A 17,537-nucleotide genomic window follows, 5' to 3' on the forward strand; every position below is an offset into this window, starting at 1 on the left:
TTTCCTGTGTCTAACTGGGGTATACCCAGTTATCTCTGTTGCAATGTAAACTGGAACTGAAAAACCAGCCTTCCCTAGTCAGGGGGCAGTTAGGGCAGGGTCAGTCTCTCCACAAGAAGCGGGGTGGGGTGGGGCATTCATCTTTCTGGACCCCTTGCCCCAGCTTGAGCCACCCTCCACTTTTGGTGAGTTTCCTGCTACTGGGAAAATCCTTCCTCCAGTCTAACTATAATCACTCACATTGCAGTTCATTTCTGCCTCTCAGGGTTTCCCATTTCTCTGAAGAAACCAGAAGCACAGAGAGCACTGAGACAGAGCATTCTATGTTTGCAGGGTCCAGCCAGATTCTGGTCCCAAAAGGTGTGGGAGAAGGAGGGAGAGGAAGCCCAACCCAGATCCAGCAGCTCCTTGCCGTAGCTCAGCAGCAGGGGCAGGCTGCAGGTTTCAAGCCCAGCTCAGCACTCTTGTAGGTGCCAATTTTAGCCTCTGCCACTATTTTGGGCTCCACTGCTTCACCACTGGCTGAGCTGGTTGGGCTCCTCACCCCCAGCACTACCCCCACACTGTTCCTCAGCTTCCCTTCCTGCCTAGCAACTCCTTCTTCACCTCTTTCTTCACCCATTCCCCTGTTTAGAATCCTTATAAAGCAAAGACCAGAAAAAAGGAGCGGAAATAAAACATGCCCAGTCCAGGCTGGATAGAAATTAGAAAGCAGAAAGGACTTTCCCAGTGCCAAAGCTGGTTCCTCCAGGCTTGCGTCTGCAGTGAAGACCTATGGGAAGGCCCGCAAACTCCCCAAAACCAGCAGTCGAAGGCCCCTGGCCCCAGAACTCCAGACTTACCTCCCCCCAGTGGGCAGCCAAGGCCGAGGAATGTACTAAATTTAAAAACAGACAGCCTGAAGCCAGAATGCTGGCCTCAGGGCTCCACCCATTAGGAGCCCAGAGATCAGGGCTGGGCTGGGACCTGAGTTTTTCTCTCAGGGCTGGGGTGGGAGAGTGCTGCAAGCTAGGGATACAATCTTACAGGGCCAAACTCCAGCCTGGTTACCCAATAAACCTAGGACCTGAATCCCAGGGTTTTTTGAGGGACCTCTCAGTCTACATCTCAACTTAGAATGTCTCTAAGAAGAGGATCTGACTCCCCAACTCTTTTCTATCTCCTGCCCCAACCTTCAGTCTACTTTCCATCCCACCTCTGTTTGTTACCCCCTCACCCTATTCTCTCTTCTTCCTCTTAGGAAATAAGTAACAAGGAAGGTGTCTGGGGAAAGAAGGGAAGAAAACTGTTACGTTTAAAAACACCTGTATTTAGTGAGCTAGGCCTACAGCTTGACTCATCTTCCATTTTCTGTGTCCTCTTGGACAATGAACACTTTTCCTTTCTCCTTGGCGTCCCCTGCCCCTTTTTTCAACCCCCTTCATTTCAACTCTTCCTCACTTCTATCTAGTGATATCTTTCGGATTTTCAGAAATTATTTTTTTTTTAGATACACAAAACCAAACATTTCTGCCAGAATCTAGAAGTAGCCACCACCTTCTTTAACCAATTTAAAACTTGGCAGAATGTTGCCCTCCCATTTCAGGGGTAGAGAGGAGGTTCTTCCCAAGGAAGAACCCCGTTACCAGAGACTTCAGATGGAGCCCCTGGGATACCTGGGTCCATGCTCTACACTGTCCAGGAGGTAGTTTATTTTTCTTATTACTCTGGACCTTATATATTCTGGGAGGGGGTAATTAAGGCATAACTGCCTCCAATGACCATGCAGCAGAAGCTAGTGGAAGGGAGGGAAGAGAGAGGATAGGCTGCTGTGGTAGGTTTACTGAGAGGCAGAGGCAACATAATATAGCTGAAGCTCTGGGATTGCAATACAGCTCCATCTCTTAGCTGTAATGCAAGTAATTTAGCCTGTAAGTTATTTTGTGTGTAAAATTTAGATTAAAATACTTATCTTTGCCTCAGTTGTTATAAGAATTAAATAAGATGACCTCCGGGAAAGTGTTTTGTCAACTGTACAATGCTGGTCATGTAGGAAGGAATAAGCTACTTCCTTCTCTCACTGCTTGGCTGAGCTTCTCCCCAGCCCCACCCCCTGATGTTTACCTGCTTCTGGCCCCCGTTCTAAACTGGGAGGAGGGGGAGGAAGAGATTAAGTGAAGCAGACACACACATTCATGAGGGTGGAAGGAAGATGGACTGGGAGATAACAGAGAGGGAAACAGAAAGGCAGGACCAGAAACCCTGCTAGGAAAGGCCGAGTAGGACAGTGTTCTGACTTACTCGGGCTCTTTCCTGTTCCCTGTCTGGCCTCCAAAGTCTCTGCCCACATTCCCTTTCTTGTTACCCAGCCCCCCACCAGGCTGTTAGGCCAAGGGTGCGCAAATGCAGACCAACTAGGGTCTGGATGGCCCCTGAGCAGTGCTGCCTTCCCCTACTATTCCCCCTGCAGCAAAAGTTGATGCCACCAGCAGACTCTCCTACCCTGAACTGAGAGAGAGAGAGAGAGCCTATGGGGAGATGGGACTCAGATCCTAAGGTCTCTGTCTTTGTTCTGTTCTCTAGAGATCTCTGCTCCCCCATGGGAGAGAAGAATCCTCACTGTCTCACTTGCCCTCCCCCACCACTAGCTTTAAGATTCTCCAACTGTTCCTCTTTTGAGACTTGCCGGGTCTCATTCCTTGGCTAGCCTCAACTTCCCATCCATGGCCTGTCCTGAGAAGGTGCTAACAACCTGAACTTCCAGCCCACCCAGAGAAAGAGAATCCTGGCTAAGAGGCTGGCAGCAGGGAGAGCCCTGGAAATCTCACTGGGTGAGAATACCATAGCTCCTTAAGGTGAATACAATGATGTCTTCTCTGGAGTTTTTCTCAGTGCTCAGCAGCCATCCCAGGTTGGGAAGTACATGCATACTTGGGGATCATGAGAGGAAAGGGGGGTGACTCATTCTGACAGTAAATGAAGAAAGTGGAAATGAATTTAAGCAGTAGGCAGAGGCCCTGGTTTCACTGGAGCTGGAGGATTGGTAACAAGGAAGAGAGCAATGTGCCTTCACTGCCTGGGATGAGAACGGCATGTGGCCACACACATACTGGTGTGCGTGTGCTCCATAATCACATACTTTTCTAGCTTCCACTCTGCCTATGGTCTAATTTCAACTCTTTCAGCTGCTATATCCACCCATAAAATTATGAGTGCAAAAGCACTTTGAAGAAGTAAAAGGTATTGCTATAATTATTATTATTATTATGTCCAATGGTTAAGATTTCTGCTGCCCACCTCTTAGCTATGTGAAACCTAAAGAGAGGAAGGGAGAGGCCATTCCTCAGCTCCTGAAGGCTCCTGGCCCTTTTCCTCTTCCAGCTGTCCACAGCTGGCTGCTAAGCTGGAGGCATGGGGGAAAGCAGAGAAAAGGTGATTTACTGGGACACAAAGACGGAGGCTGGGAAAGAGAGCATGTGTTCCCTTAAAATTTGAACCATTACCCTGCGTCTCTAATGGAGAGAGTTGGTGGAGGGGGGGTGGGCAATGGTGGGATGGGAAGGAAGAGAATTTGGGAGGGCAGCAGTTTCCAGGCTGCCTGCTTCCCTGGTTGACTCCTACCTTGGCCTTTCCGGTCATGCCCAAGAGGAAGCTGAAGGTCCGTCTCAGGGAGGAGCCTGCCCAGGTACCTGAGCTCCCTTCCAGCTGGCTATAGCTGTAGAGAGAAAAGGAAGAGGTAAGGAGATGGAGATGTAGCTGGAAAAAAAGAAAAAGATACTCCCAGAGAGATGGTGGATAAAGGTGCTGTGCCCAGCAGAGAGAGAGTGGAGATATAAGGGGAAAGACTCTGAATGGGAGAAGAAGACAGCCCCCCGCCCCCACCTCCTAGGACTTCCTGGATGTGGACACTTCAATTTCCCAGGCCCCTCTATTTATGAGGAAAATTCCAGACTCCTCCCAGATAAATGCAGAGTCCCCCTTCCTACCTAATCCAGGCTCAGGATAGGAGGGCCCAATCTCCTTTCTCATGCTGTTTCCCAGTGGAAGTAGGGTGGGGTGGAGGCTCTCCAGGGGGGCATTTTCCCCTCTCAGAACAAGAGCCCTGTGTAGGACCCTCTCTGCTGTTTGGATAGGGCCTCTGGGCTTAAAGCCAATAAAGACCGAATTTCCTGGGATTTCATCAGCCCCATCCCATGAGCTAATCCCAAACCCAGAGCCAGGAGGATGTGTCAGCTAGAGATTTTCAGGCTCACAAATCAGAGCCTGATATCTTAAAGGGCCCATTACTTGTTCACATACCCACACTGTCTTCAGAGAGCTGAACCACTCTTATTAGGCTTCAGCCACAGGAACCAAATAAACAGGTGCTGATTCTGCATGCTTATTTACATAGTTATAGAAATCTCCCAGCTTCCTCCTCATGCCTTCAGGCCCTGCACTCTCTTCTCAGATCTCTACAGCCCTTGCCCAACTCTCCTTAGGGCCCCTGCCCATTGTCAATTATCTGAGCCATCCAAAGTGGATCCGTGGTCCTTGGTCACCGTCTCTCCCTAAGACTGTCCAACAGCAGATGTGCCTTCTCACCTTTATGTCATTGACAACAACAGGCAGCTCCTTCTCTATTTTATTCAACTGACACCATGTGGACTGGATACTCCTTTTCTTTCCCTAATTTCTCCCTCAGCCCTTGGGGCTACCAGAAACCTGGTAAGCCCCTCTCACTAGAGAGAAGAGGGTGAATTCTATACAGCTGAGGGACAAGAATATCTAAAGTCTTGGATCGGAAATGTTAAGGAGAGCAATGTTTCAGAAGGCAGAGAGACCCTTGGGGCTACAAAATCCAAGGCCCAGACCCATCGCTCTTCCCTTATATAGGCCTTTGAAGGGCTCCAAATCCCCCAAACTCACCGTTTCCTGAGGTCAGTGGCAGAGGACTGGGATAAATTCCCTGCCAACACAAAAGGAGATGAGAAGTGCCTAGCTAAAGCCAGACAAAGGCGCCCAAGGCTGCCTCCCCCACCCCCTCCACCTGGATCAGGTTCCCAAGCTGCAGGTGCATGTAACACCATTCCTGAGGGCGGGCACTGGGGAGCAGGGAGGGAGGGCGGGTCTTAGGGAGCAGAATCGAAGAACTTAGGAACCAGGGGAATGGCACATGAGGGTTATGTAGAGATGGGGGCAAGGGCCCGATGTTTCGGTTCTGTTTCTGGTAAATGGGAGAGCAGAGGTCTCACACTGACTTCCCAATACTCCATCTTGAGGACAAGGTACATTGCAGTAACTGTCTTCCATCTCTTGTGACAGGGGAGGCTAGAGAACCTCACTCTATCCTAATGTCCTCCTTCATTGGTAGGAGAGTCTCAGAATGCCAGAGTCCTGAATTGAGATCTCTCATTGAGAGCAAAAAGGTGTTTTAGGGGCTCAAGGGTGTGTGGTTAGACATAATCCAGGACATCCGGACTCTGAGGAGTGGTGATGAGATGGACTGGGGAAGGGGCCACCACTGTTTTGCTCCCCACTTTTACTCACCATTTGGATCTGAGCAGTCCAAGAGGCAATTGATGCCACTCATGGATACAGACTTGGAAAGCATGCCAGTCGCTGAGTGGTCCGAAGGGCTAGCAGATGGATGACAGGAATCCTGATCCTAGAATTATGCCAAGAGTCCTCACACAAAGGTCAGGCGTCATCCATCCTCCCCCCACGCCCCCCATGCTCTTTGCATTCCCACAGCTAGGCCCGTCTTCAAATCCAGGCCTCCCATCTCTCTTTGCTACTCATATCTGGGATATTGCACTTGAAATAATTGGGAACTTATTCCTGCTATTTAGCATTCATAACTCTGCTGAGTTCAAGCCCAGGCTTCCTTAATATAGAAAACATTTTAGAAAAGATTTCCCCTGAATGGTTTCCAGAGATGATAAGCTTAACCTATAGAAGCCAGACCATGGCCAACCATTAGACAATAACTTTTTTCTCAAGCCTACATACAGCATTACAAAAACTGGCCACATATTAGTCCATAAGACAAATCTTAACACATTCCAGATAATCTATATCATAGAGATCTTAGCAAATAACACAGCAGTCCCTCTTCAGTAGATTGGATAAAGAATCTGTAATATATTTATACATTGAAATACTATTCAACAATAAAAATGAACAAACCACGGCATACTTAACAATATAATCTCACAAACATAACGTTCAGTGAAAGTATCAAGACATAAAAGATTTATAAACTGTATGATTATGTTCATATAAAGTTTAAAACAGGCAAAACTATATTGTTTAGAGATGCATACATAGGTGGTAATTCTATAAAAAACATCAATGTCAAAAGTCAAGAAAGTGATCATCTCTGCCAGAGAGAGGTTTATGAATGAGGAGGGATACAGGCGGCTTCTGGGTATTGGTAATCTCTACTTTTTTTACCTGGGGTGATTACATGAGTGTTTGCTTCCTAATTATTTATTACACTGTATGTGTAAGTTTTATATTTTCCTGTGTGTATATGTAAAAAATGTTTTAAATTAAATAAGATAGATTTATATATATTTAAAACATCCTTCTAACTAAACATTGGCCAAAGAAGAAATCATAATGGAAACTTAAAAATACTTTATAACTGAACAATGAAAATACTATACGACATAACTTGTGGGAGATGGACAAACTAGTATTTGATGGGCAATTTGTAGCCTAAAAATGCTTATATGAAAAATTATAAAAGCTGAAAATTAATGAGTTATGCCAACTTAAAAATTTAGAAAAAGAACAGAATAAACCCAGAGAAAACAGAAGGAAGCATATAATAAAGGTAAAAGCAGAAATCAATGAAGTAGCAAAGATAAAATAGAGAGGGTCAATGAAAGCAAGAGTTATTTTTTAGAAACAGGCAAATGAAATAGACCTCTGATAAGAGTCATAAAGAGGGCTGAGCCCGTGGCGCACTCAGTAGCGTGCTGCGCTAGCAGCGCGGCGACGCTCCCGCCGCCGCGGGTTCAGATCCTATATAAGGATGAGCGGTGCACTCCCTGGCTGAGCGCCGGTCACGGGGGGGAAAAAAAAAAAAAAAAGAGTCATAAAGAAAAAGAGAGAAGGCACAAATAAAATTAGAATGAAAAAATGGATCTAGGTACAGAAAGATCAGTGATTAAAAAGATGAGCAAATGGGCTGGCCCATGGCTCACACAGGAGAGCGTGGTGCTGACAACACCAAGTCAAGTGTTAAGATCCCCTTACCGGTCATGGTTAAAAAAAAAAAAAGATGAGCAAATACTATCTACAACTTTATACCAATAATTTTGGAAATGAAAATAAAATAGACAAATTCTTACAAAAATATATATAAAACTTACTGCCTTGGGTTGAACATCCCCCCAAAACTGAGTCCTCACTGTGACAGTGTAAAGAGGATGGGAAGTCCTATTATGGTAATTGAAAGGTGGGGCCTTGAAGAGGTGATTAGATTATAAGACCATGCCACAGTGAATAGATTAATTATGGTGGTCAGGGGCATGGCTCTGAGGACTTTAAAAGAAGAGCACATGGGGCTGGCCCTGTGGCTCACTTGGGAGAGTGTGGCGCTGATAGCGCTGAAGCCGCGGGTTCGGATCCTATATAGGGATGGCCAGTGCGCTCACTGGTTGAGTGTGATGCGGATGACACCAAGCCAGCGGTTGTGATCCCCTTACCAGTCAAAAAAAAAAGAAAAAAGAAGAGCACATGAAGAATTATCTCTCTCTCTGCTCTGCCATTTTCTGCCATGTGAGACCCACGGGTTACTGTCAACACCACCAAGGCCTTCACCAAATGTGTTCCCTGGACTTTGGGCTTCCCAGCCTCAGAAACTGTAAGCAATAAATTTTGTTTTCTTATAAATTACCCAGTTCCAGGGATTTTGTTATAAGCAATAGAAATGGACTAATACAGAAAATTGGTACCAGAGAAGTGGGGTGTTACTTATAAAAAATGCTTTAAAATGTGGAAGCAACTTTGGAACTGGGTGTTGAGGTGAGGCTGGAAGAATTTGAAAGAGCAGGATAGGAAAAGCCTAGATGCTGGTGAAAGTTTAGAAGAAAAGAAAACCAGAGAAAGTTTGGAATGTCTTAAAGATTGGTTAAATGGTGGTGAACAGAATGCTGATAGAAATCTGGACAGTAAAGGCCATACTGAGGAGGTCTCAGATGAGAAGGGACTTATTGGAAACTGGAGCAAAGATCACCCTTGCTATGAACTGGCAAGGAATTTGGCTGAATTCTGTTCATGCCCCCAAAGTATTATGGAATGTGAAACTTAAAGGTGCTGACCCAGAGTATTTGGTGGAGGAAATTTCTCAGCAGCAAAGCATTCAGGAAGCTGCATGGCTACTTGTAACAGCCTATGCTCAGTTATGGCAGCAAAGGCATGAGAAAGCCAGAATTTAAAAGGGAAACAGAACATAAAGATTTAGAAAATTTGCAGCCTGGCACTGTGGTAGAGAAGCATTTTCAGAAGAAAAATGCAATGGCACAGCCCAGCAATCATTTGCTAAGGAGATTAGTACAGAAGAAAGGGATTATGAAGAGAAGGGGGAAAAGACCTTGAAGGTGCTTCAAAGATCTTGGATGCTGCATCTTCTATTACAAGCCCAGAGGCCAAGGGAGACAGAATGGTCTTGGGTAACCAGGCCTGAGGTGCCCTCCTTGGGCTTGTGGCCCAGGGCCACCTCAGGAAGGTGCTTCCAACACCAGCGCCCTGGGTGCTTTGGCTGCTCCAGCTGTGGCCGGACCCACAGATTTGAAAGATACAAGCCAGAAGCCTTGGCGGTGTCCACATAATGTTAACTTTGCAGGTTCACAGAATGTCAGAGCTGGGAAGGCTTGGGAGCCTCCACCCCGATTTCAAAGGATGTATGAAAAAATCTGGGGGTCCAGGAGGAGATCTGCAGCAGTGGCGGATTTACCCTTGCATAGAGTCTTCATTAGAGCGACGCTGAGAGGAAATGTGAGGTCAGAGTTGCAGCAGAAAAACCCCATCAGCGCTATGCCTAGAGGAGCTGTGGGAGTGGGACTGCCATGGACACCACAGACTTGTAGAGCAACCAGTGTGCAACGCCAGCCTGTGAGAGCTGCAGCATCAGCCGACACCAGCAAAGCCATAGGAGCGGAGCTGCCCAAGGACTTGGGGACCCATCCCCTATACCAGTGTGCAGAGGACATTGAACATGGAGTCAAGGTACTTGATTCACCAGCTTTGAGATTTAATGCCTGCTCTGGTGGGTTTCAGACTTTCTTAGAACCTGTTATCCCTTTCTATTGGCCTATTTCTCCCTTCTTGAATGAGAATATGTGCCCTATGTTTGTCCCACTATTGTAACTTGGAAGCAGATAACTTGTTTTGATTTCACAGATGGGACTTTGAACTTTGGACTTTTGAATTGAAACAAGTTAAGACTTTGGGGATGAAATGAATGTATTGGTATGTTAAAAGGATATGAGTTTGGGGGACCAGGGGCAGAATGTCTTGGGTTGAATATCCCCCCAAAACTTAGTCCCCACTGTGACAGTGTAAAAGGGGTGGGAAGTCCTATTATAGTAATTGAAAGGTGGGGCCCTGAAGAGGTGACTAGATTGTAGGACCATGTCATAGGGAATGGATTAATAATGGTGGTCAGGGGCATGGCTCTGAGGGCTGTAAAAGAAGAGCACATAAGGAACTATCTTTCTCTCTGCTCCTCCATTTTCTGCCATGTGAGACCCCTCCGTCACTGTTGCCACCACCAAGACCTTCACCAAATGTGTTCCCTGGACTTTGGACTTCCCAGTATCAGAAACTGTAAGCAATAAATTTTGTTTTCTTATAAATTACCCAGTTCCAGGTATTTTCTTACAAGCAATAGAAACAGACTAACACACTTACCAAAACTGAATCAAGAAGAAATAGAAAGTCTGAATAGTCCTATTAAAGAAATGGAATCAGTAGTTATTCTTTCTATAAACAAAACAAAAACACCAGGCCAAAACAGTTTTATAGGCAAAGGACAGATTTTTTTTAAGGAACAGATCATTGAAATCTTATACAAACTCTTCCAAAGAATAGAAAATATTTCACTTTTTATTTTCTTTGGCAGCTGGCCAGCATGGCGATCCAAACCCATGACCTCGGTGTTATAAAGCTGCAGTCTAATGAACTGAGCTAACTGGCCAGCTCAAAGAATAGAAAACAAAAGCAAAAACTCTTCAAGTTTTTCTGTAAGTCAAGTATAACCTTGATTCTAAAACTACACACAGACAGTATGGGCAAAGGAAAATTATGGGCCCAGTCTCATTAATATAAACAAAAATCCCAAGCAAAATATTAGCTAATTCTAGTAGATTTTAAATGGCCACAATTTATTTGCAGCTCCTCCCCTTAAGACAGTGTCTATTTCTTCACTCTTTGAATCCAGGCTGGCCTGTGACTTACTATGACAAATAGAATGTCGTAGAAGTGGCATTATGTGAGTTTTGAACCTAAGCCTCAAGAAACCTTAAAGCTTTCACTCTCACCCACTTAGAACGCTATTTCCATCTGAACAAGCCTAAGCTAGCATTCTGGAAAGGCCATGTGGATGAGAACCAAGGTATCGCAACTGTTAACTGTTAACTGCCAACTGAAGGTGTAAGTAAGATCATCCTTAATCCTCAGACCTATTCAAGCCACCAGACAACTGCAGCCACATAAATGAGTCCAGGTGAGCCCAGCAGAAGAACTACCCACACAAATTACCAGCCCAAATTACCCACCCACAGAATTGTGAGCCTAAAAAAAAGGCTGTTGTTGTAAGCCACTAAGATTAGAGTTCATTTCTTGTACAGCAATAGATAATTGATACCACAAATAAAATCTAGTAGCGTATGGAAAAGATAATCCATCATGATAAAGTTGGATTTATCCTAAGAATACAAGGGTGGTTTGACATGAGAAAAATCTTTACCTCAATAACATATTCAAGGAGGAAAAAATATAATCATCTCAGTAAATGCAGAAAAGCCTAGGATAAAATTCAATACTGATTCATTCTAAAACCAAAGCCTTGGCAATTAGGAATAAAAGGAATCTTTCTTAAGCTGATAAAGAATATCATTCAAAAACTACAGCCAAAAATCAATCTCAATGGAGAAACATAAGATGTACTCCCTCTAAAATCAGAAACAAGACAAAAATGCCCATTATCACCATTTCTGTTCAGCTCTGTACTAGAGTACTAGCCAGAATGCTAGGGTAAGAAAAAGAAATGAAAGGAATGAATATTGTAAAAGAAGAAACAAAGCTCATTTAAAGATGACATAACTGTCTAATTAGAAAAGCCCCCCAAAATAAGTAAATAAAACCCACAGATAAATTGTTTTAATTTAAATAACTAACTAACTAGGGCCGAGCCCGTGGCGCACTCGGGAGAATGCGGCGCTGGGAGTACAGTGATGCTCCCGCCGCAGGTTCGGATCCTATATGGGAATGACCGGTGCACTCACTGGCTGAGTGCCGGTCACGAAAAAGACAAAAAAAATAAAAATAAAAAAATAACTAACTAACTAAATAAGAAAGTTTATAGCAAGATGAATGACTAGAAGGTCACTGTATGAGGATTAATTCATTTCTATAAGCCAAAAATTATTATAAAATGTAATTTAAAAATAAGAAAGCATTTTTAATAGTAACCAAAACTATAAGGTACCTAGAAATAAATCTAATAAAGATTGGCAAGACCTATATGAAGAAAACTAATACTTTCTTAAAAGACATATTTTTTTAGAAAGCTTAATTAAGTCAATATATTATTTTTCATGGATAGGTAAACTCAATATAGAAATATCTCAATTCATCCTAAATTAGTCTTTGAATTCAGTACAATTTCAATCAAGATCCAGCAGGAATTTTTGTTTTTTAGAAATTAATAAGCTGATCCTAAAAGTCATATGGGACTGCAAAGGACCTAAAATAGCCAAGATAATCATAAAGAGAATAATAAAGTTGGAGGACTTACTCTACTAGATTTTAAAGACTTAATGATAAAGCTAAATTACTTAAGACAATGTGATATTGGCATAAAGAAAAACAAATCAGTGGAATAAAAAAGAGGGCCTAGAAATTGACCCATGTGAATACAGTCACTTTATTGTCAACAAAGGCACCACAGCAATTCGATGGAGGAAAGTAAGGTTTTTAAAATAAAATAATGGAGTAACTGGATATTTATACGGGAAAAAAAAAAACAAAAAACAAAGGAAACTTGACCTCTACCATACAAAAATATTGAGATAAATCATAGACTTAAATGTGGAAGGCTAAAATAATAAATCTTCTAGAAGAAAACCTTGGAAAAAATCTTCACATACATACTTAGGTAGGCAAGATTTCTTAAACATGACCAAAAGCACTAACCATTAAAGAATTAATGAGTTAACTGGACTTTATTTAAATTAAAAACTTATGCTTATTGAAATACAATATTAGGAAAGTAAAAATTCAAGTTACAGACTGGGAGAAAACATTCATGATACACATATCTGACAAAAGACTTAAATTCAGAATATATAAAGAACTGTTACAAATTAACAAGAAAAAAAAAAAACAAGCTACTTTAAAAATTGAACAAAAGACTTGAGCAGACATTTCACAAAAGAAAATAGTCAAGTGGGCAATAAGCATATGAAAATGTGCTTGACATAATTTTCAACAGGGAAATGCAAATTAAAACCAGAATGAGATATCTCTAAGACACTCCACAAAACGGCTAAAATTAAAAATTTGACAAAAGAAGTATAATATAAATCTAGCATAAAAATAACCTAATAACATAAATCTAACCTAAGAATAAATCTAACATATATCCACAAGACCTGTATGGAGAAAACTATAAAACTTTATTGAGGGCTGGCCAGTCAGCTCAGTTGGTTAGAGCGCAGTGTCACAACACCAAGGTCAAGAGTTTGGATCTCAGCACTGGCCAGTTGCCAAAAAAATAAAAATTTAAAAAACTTTATTGAAATACATTAAATGGAGAGATATAATACTTTCATGAATAGTAAGACTCAATATTGTAAAGATGTCAACTTTCTTTAAGTTAATCTTTAGATTCAATGCAACTCCAATCAAAATCTCAAAGGTTCTTTAATGCATGTTTTTTATGTATGTTATTTTTCAAAATGTTCTTTTTTTGAATTAAGAAATTCTGTTTATTTAAAGACACCATAAGAGAGGAAAAGAAAAACCAAAAGTTGAGATAAGATCATTGTAACACATATAACAAAGGATTAGTATTCAGAATATATAAAGAACTCATTCAAAACATAAACAAAAACAACAAAAAGGAAAAAATCAAAGAACCCAATAGAAAAGAGGGCAAAAGATGTAAACAGAAATTTCACAGGAGAGGAAGCACAAATGGACAATATACACATGAAAAGATGCTCAATTATATTTGTAACAAAGATAATTCAAATTAAGGCCACAATGAGATTTACAACCACTAGACTGGCAAAATTAAAAAGTCTGATGACATTAAATGTTGGAGAGGATATGAATCAGTTGGAACTCATATCCTGCTGATGGGAGTGGAAAATAATTTGCCATTATCTGTAAAAACAAACCTCTAAACACTTTATGATATGATTCCACACCAAGGTATGTACCCTAGAGAAATTCTGGCAAATGTGCACCAAAAGGTAGATGAAAGGCTGTTCATAGTGTTATTCTTCATAATAGCAAAGAATGGAAACTATACAAATGTTCATCAACAGAAGAATGGAATTAAAATGAATGAACTATATTTGTAACACATGGATAAAAATTAAAAACAATGTTGGATGAAAATGCAAGTTATAGAAAATGTACAATATAACATTGTTTTAAAACTCAGAAACAATATAAATACATAAAATATTATTAGGTAAGGCATATACTTGTGTTAAAACTATTTTTAAAAAGGTAAATGGGTAATAAAACGCAAGATAGTGATTACCTCTGGTGGGGAGGCAAGGCAATAAGAGAAGGGAGGAACACAGAAGTAAGATAAATGTATTGGTTATATTCTAGTTCTTGAGATGGGTGATTGATTTATTGGGCACTCATTTTAAATATTATATTAAAAAGACAAAGGAAAAAACACAACAGAATATTAACAATTCTGGCAAACCAGAGAGCACAGGTCCCATTTAAGGACATCTGAATTTTAAAACGTGTAAGCACCATATTGGCCAAACAAAATAAATTTTGGAGCTAAACTTGGCTCGTGGACTGTCAGTCTGAGACTCCCGGTCTAGCTTAATGAGTCACAGACTTTCGGTCTGTGGACATTAGTGGAATACTTATTCACACTTGCTACTGTAGGGAGAAAGAAAAACCCACAACTTCAAATATATAGACAATGAGAATATTAAGGGGAGGGCTTAAAGGTTAAGTGAAGAGAGGAGAGGAATCAGACCAGGAAGGCATAATAAGACGGGGGAAAACACTAGGGAAAAGTGAGAAAGAAGAAAACGTAATACCAAGAAGGGGGAAATTGGGGAGGGGAAGAGAAAGGTGGAAGAGAGAGAAAGAGCTATAAAGGAATGGAGGGGAGAAGAGGAAAATAAACATTTACTGAGCTCATCTTGTATGCCAACATTTTAACAACTTTTATTCATCTAATAATCACAACTTTAAAATATAGGTTTATTACTGTGATCCTCTGAATGTAATGGGGTGGGGAGTGGGGGGAAATGCAGAGGTGCTGATGGAGAAAAGCAGGTGATGGGATAAAATGGGTTCTTGGTGCTTCCCTAACAGGATGTACAAGCCCCTTTTTCTCAGCCTCTCTCCCAGACCATAGGTAGCAAACAATGAGGCCAGGACTGGAACTCCTGGCCAGCTAGAGGATGAGCTGGAGGGGTGGCAACCTTTAGCCACTAGGCTTGAGACATCTCTGTGTATTCATCAGGGACTCTGAACTAGCAGAACCAGTGGTGTCTCTAAAGCCCTTGTGTATCATGTATCCTCAGTGGTCCTTAGATTCTAGTTTGAGATCCACCAGTTATGTTCCCTTAAGCCAGAAGGCTGGGCAATCTCTATGTCCTTTCTCAAGCAATAATCCTATGATTATCGTGTTAGAGAACTATTTTCTTTCAGGGTGACAGATGCCTAATTTCATCCAAAAAATAATAAGTTCAGCTCCAAATCTTGGAAATACAGGGTCCACAGAAAGAAGTGGTTATAACTACTAGGGAACAGGGGCCTTTTAATGAGAGAGGAACAGATACACCCGCATCAACACAGAGACACAGACACAGAAAGGAAGAAACAGAGAGTCTTATAGAAAGAGACAGAGGCAGGATACCAAGAGTTGGGGACAGAGCCTGCAGACCCAGGGAAGCAGACAGAGGGGCACAGACAACAGATTCAGATTCGATCAGATGGTGTCAGAGCAATGCCTGGGCACAGAGAGACCCAGCAGCTGGCAGAACAGAAATGGCACAGAGTGGTGGCTAGACAGGCAAGGGGCAGGAGAGGGGGAGGGCAAAGCAGTGGCCTCCATGGAGATTTGTCTGTGCATACCAGGCGGGAGTGTTGGCCACCCTGGTGTTGCAGTCCCAGAAAGGTGTCCAGTTCCTCTTGGCTCTGCAGTAAGTGGGCCTCCTGTGGGTCTGGGCATCCCGATGCCTGTAGTCTCCTCCTGAAACACACATTGCCACCACTGCCCTCTGTATCCAGTGGCCAGTGATGGGCACCAGGGAGGAACACTGCCTCAGCCCAGCCCTGTTGCTTGCCCCCAGCCCAGCCCTTCCTGTTGGCATAGGCACAGCCCACACCCAAACTGGCCTCCCTTTGGGGTTCTGCTTTGGCAGAGCTGCATGGCTGACTGCGGGCAAGGGTGGCCCCTGCTGGTTGAAGAACAGTACTGCTCTCCAGAAGAAAGCCAGTGTTCAGGGAAGGCTAAGTACAAGCCTGATTTGGATTCTCACTCCTTGCCTGGTTTCTGATGCCAACCTTTGTCCCTACTCAGCTAGATAGTGCACTCAGAGCTCCCTTCCCTCTCTACCCAAAGGACAGAATTAATACTTGATTGTGAAAGGTGGATGACACCTGAAAGACCCAGAGGTACAGTTGGTACCACATAAGGGGTACCCAGGGCATCTCTTCCTTCAATCAGCTGCTCTTAGGAAGGTGCCATGAGCCCTGCAGGCATGGCTTCTCACCCAAGTTCCCACCCAAGCCAGTTCAGGGACAATGCCCAGGGTCCTCTTCCCTCACTCAATTAATTCATCCAGCCCTGCCCAGGAGCTAGAGAAAGTTGGTCCACTCACCGGAGCTAAAGAAACTTGTTTAAGCGGACCATTGCCAAAGCAGTGAGACAGTGCTTTCCCAGGGCCACTCACACTGAACTCTTTATGCTGACCCCCAAACTTTCTCTTTCTGACTTCCTCTGTCTTTGGGGAAGTGGTCAGGGATTTTCCAGGGGAGGGGGAAGAGATGGGTCCCTCTCCTCCGGTCGGCCAAGTATATGCACAACTCTGAGCAAGAACAGCTGTTCTCCCACTGCAGTGCTGTCCTATGAATTAATCCAAAACATCCTGGATCTGCCTCAGCCTGGAACGAGCAGGTTGGCAGGAATCTGGGAGTGGGGCAGGCCCAGTGTTCCAACCCTGGGACCACTTCTCTCAAGAAACCTCTTTAAAAAAGTTCTCTGGGCCTCAGTTTCATCATCTGTAAAATGAGAAGATTGGGCTGTATTTTTTTTTTTTTTTTTTTTGTCGTATTCGTGACCGGCACTCAGCCAGTGAGTGCACCGGTCATTCCTATATAGGATCCGAACCCGCGGCGGGAGCGTTGCCGCGCTCCCAGCGCAGCACTCTACCAAGTGCGCCACGGGCTCGGCCCAAGATTGGGCTGTATGATCTCTGAGTTCCTTCTAGCTCTGACACCCTTGTATGGTTTTAAGGAACCCAAAGTGGGAGGTGGAGGCACTAAAATCTAAGTGTCTTGATACTCACCTCAAGTCCACACCTCCTTCCCACTCCCACCCCCAACCTGCCCTTGAGATCAGGTAAAAAGAAGGAGCCAGGGCCACTGGGGAGAGCCACATTTTGAAAGGCAGGGTCCATCCTCTGAAAGGCCCACAGTAGGCCTGGGTTCTGATTCTCCAGGGAAAGAACTAGGGGCCCAGATCTCCTTCTCAATTCTTGACATTCTTCAAAGATGGTTGTCTCTCTAGGAAGGCATAATTGGGGGGCCAAGGACATCAGAATATACCTTCCCAGCCAGTTTCTCCAAGGTCTAGGGCTTGCGGGAAGGAGGGAAAGGAGGTTCCCTGGAGGCTTACCTGCTCAGAGGGTCCTGGAACTCCCTGCCAGGCCCCCAACTATGTCTTTTGAAGGGATCATAGTTGTGGCTATGGACACGGAAAGCCCCTGACCTTCGGAGGGGTACAGCATGGAAACCATTCCCCTCCTTTTTTCCCCCCTCGCCTTCCTCCTCCTCCTCGTCCTCCAGCTGCTCTCCGGATTCGACTGCAGACAGGCAGTGGTGAGTGTGACCTTGAGGCACCAGGTCTCCGC

At 43.6% G+C, this 17,537-nt stretch overlaps 1 protein-coding gene across 1 annotated transcript in view; it reads right to left on the bottom strand.

The window, feature by feature from the left end:
• ARHGEF2 (Rho/Rac guanine nucleotide exchange factor 2) overlaps positions 1-4,042 on the bottom strand; it is a 28,207-nt gene extending 24,165 nt beyond the window's left edge. The window contains exons 1-2 of the mRNA XM_063104135.1: positions 3,966-4,042; positions 3,601-3,694 (exon numbers count right to left, since the gene is read on the bottom strand). Of these exons, the coding sequence (XP_062960205.1) occupies positions 3,601-3,618 (18 nt within the window). The 5' untranslated portion in view covers positions 3,619-3,694; positions 3,966-4,042. The remainder of the gene's footprint in view (positions 1-3,600; positions 3,695-3,965) is intronic.
• Positions 4,043-17,537: the final 13,495 nt, after the last annotated feature.

The sequence above is a fragment of the Cynocephalus volans genome, chromosome 8 (genome assembly GCF_027409185.1).
Source record: "Cynocephalus volans isolate mCynVol1 chromosome 8, mCynVol1.pri, whole genome shotgun sequence".
NCBI lineage: Eukaryota > Metazoa > Chordata > Mammalia > Dermoptera > Cynocephalidae > Cynocephalus > Cynocephalus volans.